Genomic DNA, 12,792 nt, shown 5'->3' with positions numbered 1-12,792 from the left:
TACACCATGGCAAGTCTGAGCACAGCAACAAGACACGAGGTAGTTATACTGCATCAGCAAGGTCTCTCCCAGGCAGAAATTTCAAGGTAGACAGGGGTTTCCAGATGTGCTGTCCAAGCTCTTTTGAAGAAGCACAAAGAAACGGGCAGCGTTGAGGACCGTAGACGCACTGGTCGGCCAAGGAAACTTACTGCAGCAGATGAAAGACACATCCTGCTTACTTCCCTTCACAATCAGAAGATGTCCAGCAATGCCATCAGCTCAGAATTGGCAGAAAACAGTGGGACCCTGGTACACCCATCTACTGTCCGGAGAAGTCTGGTCAGAAGTGGCCTTCATGGAAGACTTGCGACCAAAAAGCCATACCTCCGACGTGGAAACAAGGCCAAGCGACTTAACTATGCACGAAAACACAGGAACTGGGGTGCAGAAAAATGGCAGCAGGTGCTCTGGACTGATGAGTCAAAATTTGAAATATTTGGCTGTAGCAGAAGGCAGTTTGTTCGCCGAAGGGCTGGAGAGCAGTACACGAATGAGTGTCTGCAGGCAACAGTGAAGCATGGTGGAGGTTCCTTGCAAGTTTGGAGCTGCATTTCTGCAAATGGAGTTGGGGATTTGGTCAGAATTAATGGTCTCCTCAATGCTGAGAAGCACAGGCAGATACTTATCCATCATGCAAATCCATCAAGGAGGCATTTGATTGGCCCCAAATGTATTCTGCAGCATGACAACTACCCCAAACATACAGCGAAAGTCATTAAGAACTATCTTCAATGTAAAGAAGAACAAGGAGTCCTGGAATTGATGGTATGGCCCCCACAGAGCCCTGATCTCAACATCATCGATTCTGTCTGGGATTACATGAAGAGAGAGAAGCAACTGAGGCTGCCTAAATCCACAGAAGAAATGTGGTTAGTTCTCCAAGATGTTTGGGCCAACCTACCTGCTGAGTTCCTTCAAAAACTGTGTGCAGGTGTACCTAGAAAAATTGATGCTGTTTTGAAGACAAAGGGTGGTCACACCAAATATTGAATTGATGTAGACTTTTCTTCTGTTCACTCACTTTGCATTTTGTTAATTGATAAATATAAACCATTAACATGTCTATTTTTGAAAGCATTCTTACTTTACAGCATTTTTTCACACATGCCTAAAACTTTTGCACAGTACTGTATATACATACATATATATTTTTATTTTTTATATTTTGGCTTTAACGGGGACGCTTTTACTGTGTCCATTGCCTTTTGGGCAGATGGAGTAAAAAATAAAAATGCAAGGTACTGGAGACTACAGAAATGCAGCACGTAAAAAATAAAAATGCAAGGTACTGGAGACTGCAGAAATGCAGTATGTAAAAAATAAAAATGCAAGGTACTGGAGACTGCAGAAATGCAGCATGTAAAAAATAAAAATGCAAGGTACTGGAGACTGCAGAAATGCAGCATGTAAAAAATAAAAATGCAAGGTACTGGAGACTACAGAAATACAGCATGTAAAAAAATAAAAATGCAAAATTGTTTTTCATTCAAGCTTTGTGAATGTTTTTTTCATAAAGCTTCAGAGCCAACTAAAGTGGGCTGTGTTGGGAAAACCTGTTTGTGCCGTTGATAATGTTGGTCCTGGTAATTTAATAGAGATTAAGTGATTTATACAAAAGGAATGTGAATTCAGTTAGAAAGGAAGCGTTAAGTCATGGAAAAGCCGTCAGCATTGTGTTTTCCAGTAAGAATCACATTAGTAATGAACAATTTATTCCATAGTTCCATAGCAAGTAACAGGTACATCATTTTCGTAGGCTATATTTTTACATTGTTGTTTGCCTTGAAAGTGCTAATGTGTGTTCTGTACAGTATACCGTTACACTGAATGTGAGTTTTGGCTGCTGCTATATTGAGGTTTCATTAAACGAAATCAAACTTTAGGAGATTTCTCATACAAACTTATTAGGCAGCAAGTCAAAGGGTAATGCATTATTTTGTCTCTTTCTTTTTTATTTTGTGGCACTCCTGCCATACCAATTTAGTGACCTATCATTTCAGTTTGCTAGTTCCCAGTACTTCAGACTGCTATTAAGTTTACAATGCTGCCCTCAAAATGTCAACCACCATGTTTGCTGATGCTGATGTGCCTCCAGTATTTTCAGTCCAGATGCCTCCTTGATAATGAATGCATTGAACCAGACCAGGAGCTTTGCTTTACTGCATGTGTTATTCTTATACATGACATGTACAGTAACAAAAGTTACAGCTGCATCTTACTATTTGTGGACAACCCTTTCTTGGATCAAACCCAGCAACTATACTCGTGTTCTATAATTCTTCATTTGAAGTTTTAGCCGATAAACCCAAGCTAGTTTTCCTCTATTGACTGACGGCCAGTAACATGCTCTGACTGCAAGGACACTGCTGAGGTGACATGACCTAGGAAGTGAAAGAGTAACAGACTTCCTGCAAGTAAGGCAATCAAAATGAGAACTTGATTTTACCTAGTGTACAGTAGTACCAAAGTTTGGTTTTAAAATATAAATACATGTTTTCTATGATGCATGTTGCTTTCCAGACTGCACATTTTGAAACTAATGTGTTCATCGTCTTCTTGTTTAGATTCTGTTTATCAATTTCTATGTCAGTAATCACATCGCAGTGACTTGTTAAAAGCACCTCTGTAGCACCTATAAAGCTGGACCACCAGAGAGTAACCATTAACCTGTCCTCCTGCAACACAGCTCTGTAGAGTCCACAGCAGAGGGTTCCTCTGAGTTTTAAAGTCACCAGGATGTGATAACTAAAACAGAAATAGATAACCAGTGAGTCTAGGCTACAGAAAGAATGTTTATAACAGATATTTCATTTCATGAACCAGTTAGCTTTGGTATTGACTGTCTAAGAAAAAGGCAGAGGTCAATTAATACAAGTATTGTTCTGGTTAATTAGTGAGGAGGGGTTAAGTTATAAGTCACATAGTGAGTCAGGGGATTAAAATATCATCTTGTGTGCCCTAGACACTCTCTTCTATGAGATCTGTTATGAGATATTCAGAAGCTTGTGGACATAGATATGTTTATTCAGTGATGACACACTGTACAAAGCCACACCGCACTAGAGAAATGAGCTGTGAAAATATCTTGTATGTTATTAGGAGAAGCCTTTCCTTGGCTAGGATACAGTCCATACAGTATGTGAAAACCAATGTGTTTACTTTGTAGAAGAAGTGGAAGCTATTACCTCCAATATTAGGTTCCCTCACCGAACCATCTCCATCCAGGTGATTTATTATCATGTCTTGCTCTGTAAGGGAAATGCCAGTGAGAATTCAGCCTGTGAAAGTGGATTGACAACCATGTGTTCTGAAGATTGATATAATTTATCTGAATTCTGGATCACAGACCCCTGCTATAAATCGGTTTAAACACCAAATCTAGCGAGCAGGGACATTTTAAAGTGTCTCCCGGAGCTTGAAAGATTAAAGCTTATCTGTAAGTAAAAAGCAGCACAATAGTACGCACTGCATTCCTAATACTACAGTGCCTTAGTGTTTATTTGTGTGTACATTTACATACCGTGATAGTGAGTGTAAATAACCATTGTTATAGGAACTGAAATTAACATGGCATTTATTTCTGAATCTCAATGTTCCATGCCTCTGGGCAATTACTTGTCCTGCTAGTTATTATTATTATTATTATGATCAAATGAATATTAGTCATGGTTTGGATGTATATAGGTTTCACAGTACTTTTGTTAAAGGTATCAATAATTAAACAGTCATTTGCTTGCAGAAAGTTGTTTAAGCTATGAAAGGGAAAATAAATGGTGTGTCAAACAACAACGGCTTTGCAGTTATCCTTAGTTGTGTAGGCAAGGGTTTGTATTCAGTGCCTAACAGTAAAACATAAAAGCTCTCACCAGTTTTGTAAAAAGTGAGTCGGTTGGTTCTTTTCCATTGACCTTTACATGATGACTGGGTACATTTCATCTCAACAAAAGGGATTATTATATTGTAATAACAATCATAATAAAAGTAACTTTTGGCTTTGAATGTCTTTCTTCCTTTTAAAGTATTGTATAAACTTGGAAGAAGTCCAAAAGGTTGCTTTTGGGCAGATATGTATGGTGTGAGATTTTTCATTGCTACCTTACAGCTCATAAACCTCAAATACCTGTCTGTCAAGCACTTGAGCAATGAGCAGTTCCTCGAACATTAGTTGGAATGTGTGAAAGAAATGAAATTTGACGAGACTGGCGTAAGACAGTGCACACTCCATTATAATATCCTTCTTCATGAGGGAAGGCCAGTATTGTTGACACAGCAGATCACTGTTTTGGTGGATTTGATAGACACTGTGTAACACTGGTGCCATTTCAATGAAAGCCCTTCTCGAGTACTGCTGTATACTGTTCTTGATGAAAAGAACTTTAAAAGGAACTATTTATATGACATTGGTATAACAAAACACAATATGAACAAAATATACCGATGGTTATGAGCTGCACCTACATGTTTAACTAGAACTGACCGCTATTATTACAGTACCTGCAGGAGGAATAAAGGTGTAGAGGACATCCTTTAAAATAGCTCTCACTGAGGGTTGCTTGCGCTATTCCATTACAACTTAAATGTGAATGTACACTGTACACTTATTTAGGTTAATTACATGCAGTAAAATAGCTTGTCAACATTAAACTGTTGCCATTTACCATTTTGCCATTTACATCAATACAGTTTAGAGGTTACAGATGGGGCAATGACTGCAGAAATGCAAGCCAACTGCTGCATTTCACATAATAAAATGAGAGCATGTGTCAAAGAATTTGGTGTAGTCGAGCCGGAACGACATTCCAGTGCTGTTTTCTATAGGCAGCAGTGCTGTGGTCCAGCGAGAACTCTCGTAATAGGCAAGCTACGTCACATGACTCACATCTCCCCCACAATTGTGTGGTTCAGTCAGTAGTCCTGTTGATGTAATGAAAAGAGCATTAGGAACTTCTGTTACAAACTACTTTATAAGAAAGCTAAAAATGCTGACTAAGATGACAGCAACGGTGCATGGACTACAACTGAACACAAACACAAACAAAGCCACTGACACACAAACACGTAAAGTAAAGCATTCTGACAAGATGGAGAAAGACACTTATAAAAGGTAATGCATTTATCTAGCTTTACATGTGTTACTGGAAGTTCAGTATACAAATAAAATGTGAATTTGTATAATAGTTCTTGTTTAAGAAAATCTATATTATAGTGGTGTTCCGGTACCTTTAGAATTAGGACTACACCACTGGTTAAAGTTCTATTTATAAAGCTCTGTGAAACTAAGTGAATCATTGTGAAGCTAAATCACTAAGTGAAGCAGTTATAGGAGTTGATTCCCTAACACATGTGGCTTTGCTTTCCAGGTCTGATAGATGTAGTTGTTTCAGCTGGTTTAATGCAATGTGATGTTGCAAGGTGTAAGAAATCGAGTATGTGACACATTCATGTATTTGCTGATGTGAATGAAGATTATTGTCTCTTGTAAAATAACATTCTTTTATGTTTTTCTTAAGCTGATGGATATCAACTGGACTGGCATTACGAATATACTGGACATCCCAGGCTTAAAGTAAGTTGAAATGTTTTTCAGTGATGAGATCAGCAACCATGCTGTGACATTAAAACCATCTATATTTGTACCCATATATCCATGATGACACATGGATAATACTGTGTCTCATTTCAGTCATGTCATTTGTTTATATCCCAAGATTACATGTGGGTCCTATATAACATTACGAAAGATCTGTGAGTCTGTGTCGCTGCGACATGTGGATGTGTTCTTGTGCAACATGCATTCCTGTTTAGTAACTGTCACTGCCACATTAACAACAAACGCTACAGTTGTTTAAGCTTTTATTTGTAAAATCAGTATAATTGAAAGATAATTCCATATGAAAGAACAATCCAGTCACGTGACATATATATATATATATATATATATATATATATATATATATATATATATATATATAAAAAGGGAATGCATGTGTGTTCCAGATCTTGATGTATAGGTGGGCCTTGGTTTTTGCACTACCCATAGGAATGATTAACAGCAAAAGTTCCCAAATCTATTTAAGAAAAAACATTCTGCCTTGGCTTCAGGACCATAATGAGTTAAATATTGCAATAGCTTATTTCTGTGTTCCGCCTTCATCTCTACCAGGGTTTTGTTTCACCTATTGAAGACCAACGCAGTCTTGAAAACTGAACTGATACATTCAGCCCATCACCTCTATATATATATATATTTATTTTCCTTTGGTACCCCACATTACATGCTGTATGTCTATGACAGGCAACTAGAACTGAAGGGCAGTTCCCGTGAAAACACATGCAATATTCACCCCAGTCAGAGTACAGGCCCCCCTGTGCAAGCTGTGATAAAGATGTGGCTACAGAGTATACTCTGTTTGCTAAATTGGTTTCAGAGGCTACAGAAGTGAATGTCATTGAAGATGGATTACACCCTGGTGCACTATGCAAGTCATTACTGTCAGTGATGACTTTACAAGTACATTTTAGATTCTAGAAAGAACAGGAGAGGTTATCAGGATAATTAGCTCATACGTTCAGATGTTGTGCACGGTCTTTGCTGTTCATACCAAATCCACAAGATTTGTTCCTGGTTACCGGGAAGTTGACAGGTTTTTTTTTTTCTTTCCAAATTAAGTTTTTCCTCATTAATTTGTTGCTTTTCATAATCAGAGATGTGCCTTGTAGGATCTAGGTAATAAGGGAAACAGTATTATTAGGTTAAGCAGTCTGTCGCCCGAGTGTTTAGTATTGTATAACATATGATACTGTCATTATCAATAGAGGCTCGTGTGCTAATCCAGCCAGGAGAACTATTTTTTCTGTATAGTTAACACACCTTCTTGTGATGAAGCTAATGTTAAAAGATATTCCTGTTTTTTGTCATTTTTTTAAGGCAGTTTGTTTTGATAAAGCTAAGACATTGACTTGGATGATTCCTGAGCTATGCATCCCAGTCAGGATCCCAGTTAAACTAATAGGTAGCATCTTATCCCCGTTTACACAAAAAAAAGTATGTTTCCACTGCCTACCACATCAACCCCTGGCCAGTCGTCGCTGCTTTTTCTGGCCTGTTTTCTGTATCGTACCCAATGTGGCCAGACCTTCCCACAAAGAAACGATGTCACCCGAACACAACTATATTTTTATGATAACTTACTTTGTTAACCGCAAAATTGAAATCTAAATGTAACTGTTAATTCTGAAGATATAGCCCTTCAGATGCTTTTATGACACCTGAATATAAAATAAGAAACTGAAGCCTAAAAATGCTAAGTGTATTGGTGGTAAAGCTCCATTTTCTATGTGTTGAGCTTCACAGCCAGCATGAAATTCCACTGCTCTGCGTACAAGCATCTCAAACTTGACTGTCCTCAAATATGATGTAACAGTTTGTAGCCAAATGAAGGATTTACATGTTTTATTTCTGTGAAGAAATGTTGATTTAGAATGTATCAATACAGCTTTTGTTTAGATTTTTTTTCAAAGAAAAATGTATTTGGTTCTTAAATTAACCTTCAAGCTCTTCACTCAAAGTGATTTGTTGAGCACTTGGTTTCCTTTTTTTTTTTTTTTTTGTATTCCTCAACGGTAGTTTGAGATGTAGGGATACAAGCCTCCCTGGTTACAGCTCAGGAAGCAGACTGAAAATGTTTGTGTAACATTTCACAGCGAACACATACCAGCACGGGTGTTCTCTCCATGGTTTTGTACTATAGCCCTGCACATGGGTTGTTAAACTAGTTGTGTTTGTTTGCTTATTGATTATAGTTTGTTAGTACTGTTCTGTTTTCTTCCTCAGGGTGCCTCTCTTGAGTAGATAATGGGCACACCCATCTGTAAAAATGTCATCACCCTGGTTATGCGAGTCTGTGCGGAAAGAACAGACTCTGGTTAAAACATATAAAGCTGCATCTACTCCGCCCAATAAAACAGGCCCTGAGACTAATGCAAGGTTGAACAGTCCCTGACACGTGTTTCCTTTGGAATGCAGCCACTTTCATACCCTCTGTGTCACTCTCATATGTTTAAAATGGGGCACGTACTGCAAGTCCTATTTTTAAAAGAAATTCTAAATGTGTCCCCATGTGGGGCTCTGTTGGTTAAGAGGCTGCAAGACTGTGCTGCTTTTGACTTTAACCTGGAAAAACAAGTACAATACCTGAATGTCTTGCGGGGAAGCCTTTATAAATGAAAGACCAAAACTGTAAATAAGGTATAATGTTATTGTTTTAGTTCAAAACAACACTTCTGTTTCTTCAGTATAGTTTTTAGCTAGGGTGGTGGTTGATTGACATTCAGTGGCTTGACTCTTCTTTTATAAGCACCTGTGCTGCCCTCTACTGGCCATTGACAAAACACAACCTAAAACAACCTACTGTCTGTTTACATTCTCTGACCAAACAAAGGGATGTTTTGTGTTTTCTTTCCTTCTTGTTGTTGCTCCTCTGCACACACTGTTTGAGCCAGTATTCCTGAACTTGCAGTACATGTTTCCCTTGGCTCTGTGTCTCCTTCCTCGCCCAACAGAACATGTGCTTTATTCATTGTCATGCAAGTAACGCCTAACCACACCCGTAAGTCTGCTCTCAGTGTCTCCTCCCTCGCCCAGCAAAAACAAGTGCTTTATTCACTGTTATGCAGTCATGCCTAGCCACACCCCTGTCAATTCATTTCACCCACTATTTCCCAACATCAGAATGAGGCAGCAAGGACTTTTTGCATATGCATATTTTGTATGTGGCTTCCACATTCGACTAAAACTCAATTGTTAACCAGCATTAAATGCTTCTCTACATACCCTGCATACCCTGCCTTTACAACTGCTGGTACTACAAAACCTATGTAATTACGGGGTGTACCCTAATAGTTTGCATACAGTAGTTGCCTTACCTGGGCTAAATTTAAAAGCAAGGTTGAAATATGTGGTTGTTAATGGACACAAAAGGAAGGACATGTACAGTATTAATCACACAGATTCTGTGAAGCCTCACAGCCTCTGCTGACAAAGTGTACTGTAACACTTTGTACTTTCATGGTGTGTTTTTTCAAAAGTAAGTAATAAAATAAAATGTAATACAAAGTTTAAAATCCTTTACTTATTTTAAAGAAAAGCAATGATCTTTTCAGAATGATCATACTCTATGAAAGAGATACTGTCATTTTGATACCTGAAGCTGAACATGGTGGTTATTTCTCGCTGTTTCACCAGTAACGTCCCCACTACCCTTTAATAACAGCTGTTTGGAGAATTAATTCTCATTTAGAAAAAAAGTAAAGTGGATCTTCTGCTTAATGATAAATCAACTGACACCAGATAATCATTCAGCGTGGTTACCAAGGCGACAGAGAAGGGAGACTTGTACAGTATTGTGAAATGAGTCAAGAATAGGGGGTATTAAGGGAGACCAGAGTCGTATTGATCTGACTTGTATTGTGATTTACCCAGGGCACCTGGACATGAATACAACTGAATCTTCTTCCTCCCACAGTGGCCTGTCAGACACAGTCATTTCAGATATTATCTGTAACTATCTGGTCCTTCCTAACCGGATTACAGTTCCTCTGGTGGGCGATGTTCAACTTGCTCAACTGCGCTTCCCCATGCCAAAGGTATGTATTCAAGATATTGAACATGTTTTCATGCATTTTAGCTTCAGGTCCTTTTAAAAGAAAGTTTGTCTGATACACAGCCAAGAAGAAGCATGTGGATTTTACTTGTATTACTATTGAACAAGAACATTTCCATGACCAGTAACACTGTCCATGTTGTACAACTATTTTAAATTCTGAACTCTAATTTAGATCAAATGCTGTTCTTACCTCTTTATTTGTAATTCTGCTTCTACAGTAGTTCTGTTTCTCAGAAACGAACAAGACTATGGTAAATGTCACATATTTGAGTAAGTGTCTGGTGTGAGACACTGTAGCTTGGGCCATTCTGTCTCATTCTGCACCCCAGATGCTCATGAGGCTCTGGTAATACTGTATTCTGTGTGCATGGGATTTAAAGGGATCTTGCCACCCTCTGTCCTGCTCAGGGGGTCCTACGAATACATTTCCTCGAAGCACAAGACCTGATCGGGAAGGACACTTTTTTGAAGGGGGTGATCAAAGGGAAGTCGGATCCATATGCTGTGATACAGGTCGGCCGCCACCTCTTCCAGACCAAGACCATCAAAGAAAACCTGAACCCCAAGTGGAACGAAGTCTTCGAGGTAACCCTGCAGTTCTATTGATGCAGATACTTGATAATATCGTGACACAAGTCACTTTACATGGAAATGAACTTCCTGTATAATGTGTGACAGGGAAATAAATACAGTTCTCTACTATTACAGGTCTCAGATTATTACAAGTTACATATGTTCACAAAGAGTCTGAAACAGTATGAACACTCCACAACACACATGTGTGTTCATGTAAATCAGATATTAGCCCAGACACTTCAGTGAGGTGCAGGGACACATGCTGCATGTCTGTGAATGCCCCTTTAGCTCTGATTTAGAACCACGTTGAATCGCTTGTGTATTTTCAGGCATTGGTGTATGAGAACCCAGGGCAACAACTCGAGGTTGAACTGTTTGACGAAGATCCTGACAAAGATGATTTCCTGGGAAGGTAACTGACAGCAAACAGTTTAGTAGCTACAGAGGCCTGAAGTGTCCGTTCCATTGCTGAGAACATGGAGACCAAATTTCAAACCCACTTTCCATAGTATAACAATCAGGGCTCCTGTATATTTTGGTGGAACAGCAGCACAGAGCACTGTTTCTCAATTTGGAGACCCGCTTGGGTGCCCGCGGGTGGCGCACAGAAGCGTGTCGTATTCATGGTTGGAATATGACTTTTTTGCGGTTTGCGGTTCAGTTGCAGGTCAAAAAATGTTCGGGTCAGAATTTGAATCACCTAAAACTGTAACGCTTTCCCAAATAATGTATTAGAAGGTAAATGTATTTCCTGCAGCAAAGGGGGGAGGCGATTAGGGAGCAGTGTTCTGGATTTGTTTTGCTGCTTGTTTGATATGTCGCAAGATCCTTTTACATGCCTGCTTGGTGATTATTAAAAATGCCTGTGGATGAGGTGAAACAAAAGATAGTGCAGGGTTTACATAATGTAGTGGGTGCTAGTTCGAGAAGTAAATCAGAAGCGTGGAATTCTTTTGGAATCATAGCGAACGAAAATAATGAACAATGACTGGTTCATTGCTCATGAAACCCGTCATCATGTGTAACAGGGAGAGATCTGTGCTGACTCTGCTGGCGTGTTCACAGGGCTGCAGGAAGAGGGCAGCAGTCATCCAACAACCGCCTGTGAGTCATGGCAGTGACACGGGGAGGTGAGAAAGTGGGTGTATGGACTTTCCCCCTCTCTGAATGGCTGAGAGGCGCGTCTTGGGAGATTGTTGGTCCTATAAAATAACGCTCTGCTGTTTCCTCAGGTCTGCCTTTGTAGACGCGCTGTGTGTGCGGAAGCGCTGGTCAAGGACGGAGAGACCAGCTGGGAACAGCGAACGAGCCAGAGAGTGACAGCGGGGAACCATTGAGCAGACCCCGAACTATTGTTTAGAGTAGGCAGGGAGCCCCCAGAGTAGGACGGTGATCCGGGTCGTGCGAGTAGCGGCGACCGGGATAACGCTGCCGAGTGCAGCACCTTTTATTTGTAGTTTTATTACTGTTTTGTTTTCCCTTGTTCTTTTCGCCTTCTGTTCTCTGTATTATTTTGAGCACCTGCGAGTGCGCCCGCAGTTCATTCAACTTACCAGCTTTGGTATTTCCGTGGTGCTGTTTATCATTGTTGATAGGCAGCCCACGGACAACAGTGCCCTCCGTGGGTAAAACAGTAAAATTGCTGAAATTGCTGCCAAGTACAACTGTTCTGTCTCGTGTGTCAGTGAATTACCCACCACCCTTCCACATCATGTTTTTGTGTACAACAGCCATAAAACTGGTAGGCTTAAAGAAATAGACAGGCAATTTCTAGTAAAGTAAGTAGAGATAGTTAATATATTACAATGTTAAAATATATGCAGACGACTAGAGAAAAGCTACCACGCTGTGTAGCCTGTTATATAAACTCAATCCGTGGAGAATGGTAGAGATTTCTGTGTGTGAATGTGAGAGTCAGTCGACGCAGGCAGTAGGTAAAGGACAAACACTTGCGGGTTCGGGTCGGGTTGCAGGTCTTATTAAAGCGGGTCTGATTGTGGGTAAGAAGACGTTGCTGTAGCGGGTTGCAGGTCTTATTAAAGCGGGTCGGGTTGTGGGTAAGAAGACGTTGCTGTAGCGGGTTGCAGGTCTTATTAAAGCAGGTCGGGTTGTGGGTAAGAAGATGTTGCTGTAGCGGGTTGCAGGTCTTATTAAAGCAGGTCGGGTTGTGGGTAAGAAGATGTTGCTGTAGCGGGTTGCAGGTCTTATTAAAGCAGGTCGGGTTGTGGGTAAGAAGATGTTGCTGTAGCAGGTTGCAGGTCTTATTAAAGCAGGTCGGGTTGTGGGTAAGAAGATGTTGCTGTAGCGGGTTGCAGGTCTTATTAAAGCGGGTCGGGTTGTGGGTAAGAAGACGTTGCTGTAGCGGGTTGCAGGTCTTATTAAAGCGGGTCGGGTTGTGGGTAAGAAGACGTTGCTGTAGCGGGTTGCAGGTCTTATTAAAGCAGGTCGGGTTGTGGGTAAGAAGATGTTGCTGTAGCAGGTTGCAGGTCTTATTAAAGCGGGTCGGGTT

At 40.1% G+C, this 12,792-nt stretch overlaps 1 protein-coding gene across 1 annotated transcript in view; it reads left to right on the top strand.

Moving 5' to 3' along the window:
- Positions 1 to 12,792, top strand: part of LOC121310458 (extended synaptotagmin-2-like) — a 67,816-nt gene that overhangs the window by 37,888 nt on the left and 17,136 nt on the right. Inside the window, 4 exon segments of the mRNA XM_041243639.1 lie at positions 5,553 to 5,608; positions 9,567 to 9,687; positions 10,116 to 10,292; positions 10,613 to 10,695. Of these exon segments, the coding sequence (XP_041099573.1) occupies positions 5,553 to 5,608; positions 9,567 to 9,687; positions 10,116 to 10,292; positions 10,613 to 10,695 (437 nt within the window).

Source organism: Polyodon spathula, chromosome 3, assembly GCF_017654505.1.
Source record: "Polyodon spathula isolate WHYD16114869_AA chromosome 3, ASM1765450v1, whole genome shotgun sequence".
NCBI classification, from domain to species: Eukaryota; Metazoa; Chordata; class Actinopteri; order Acipenseriformes; family Polyodontidae; genus Polyodon; species Polyodon spathula.
This window is presented reverse-complemented; position numbering and strand designations above follow the sequence as displayed.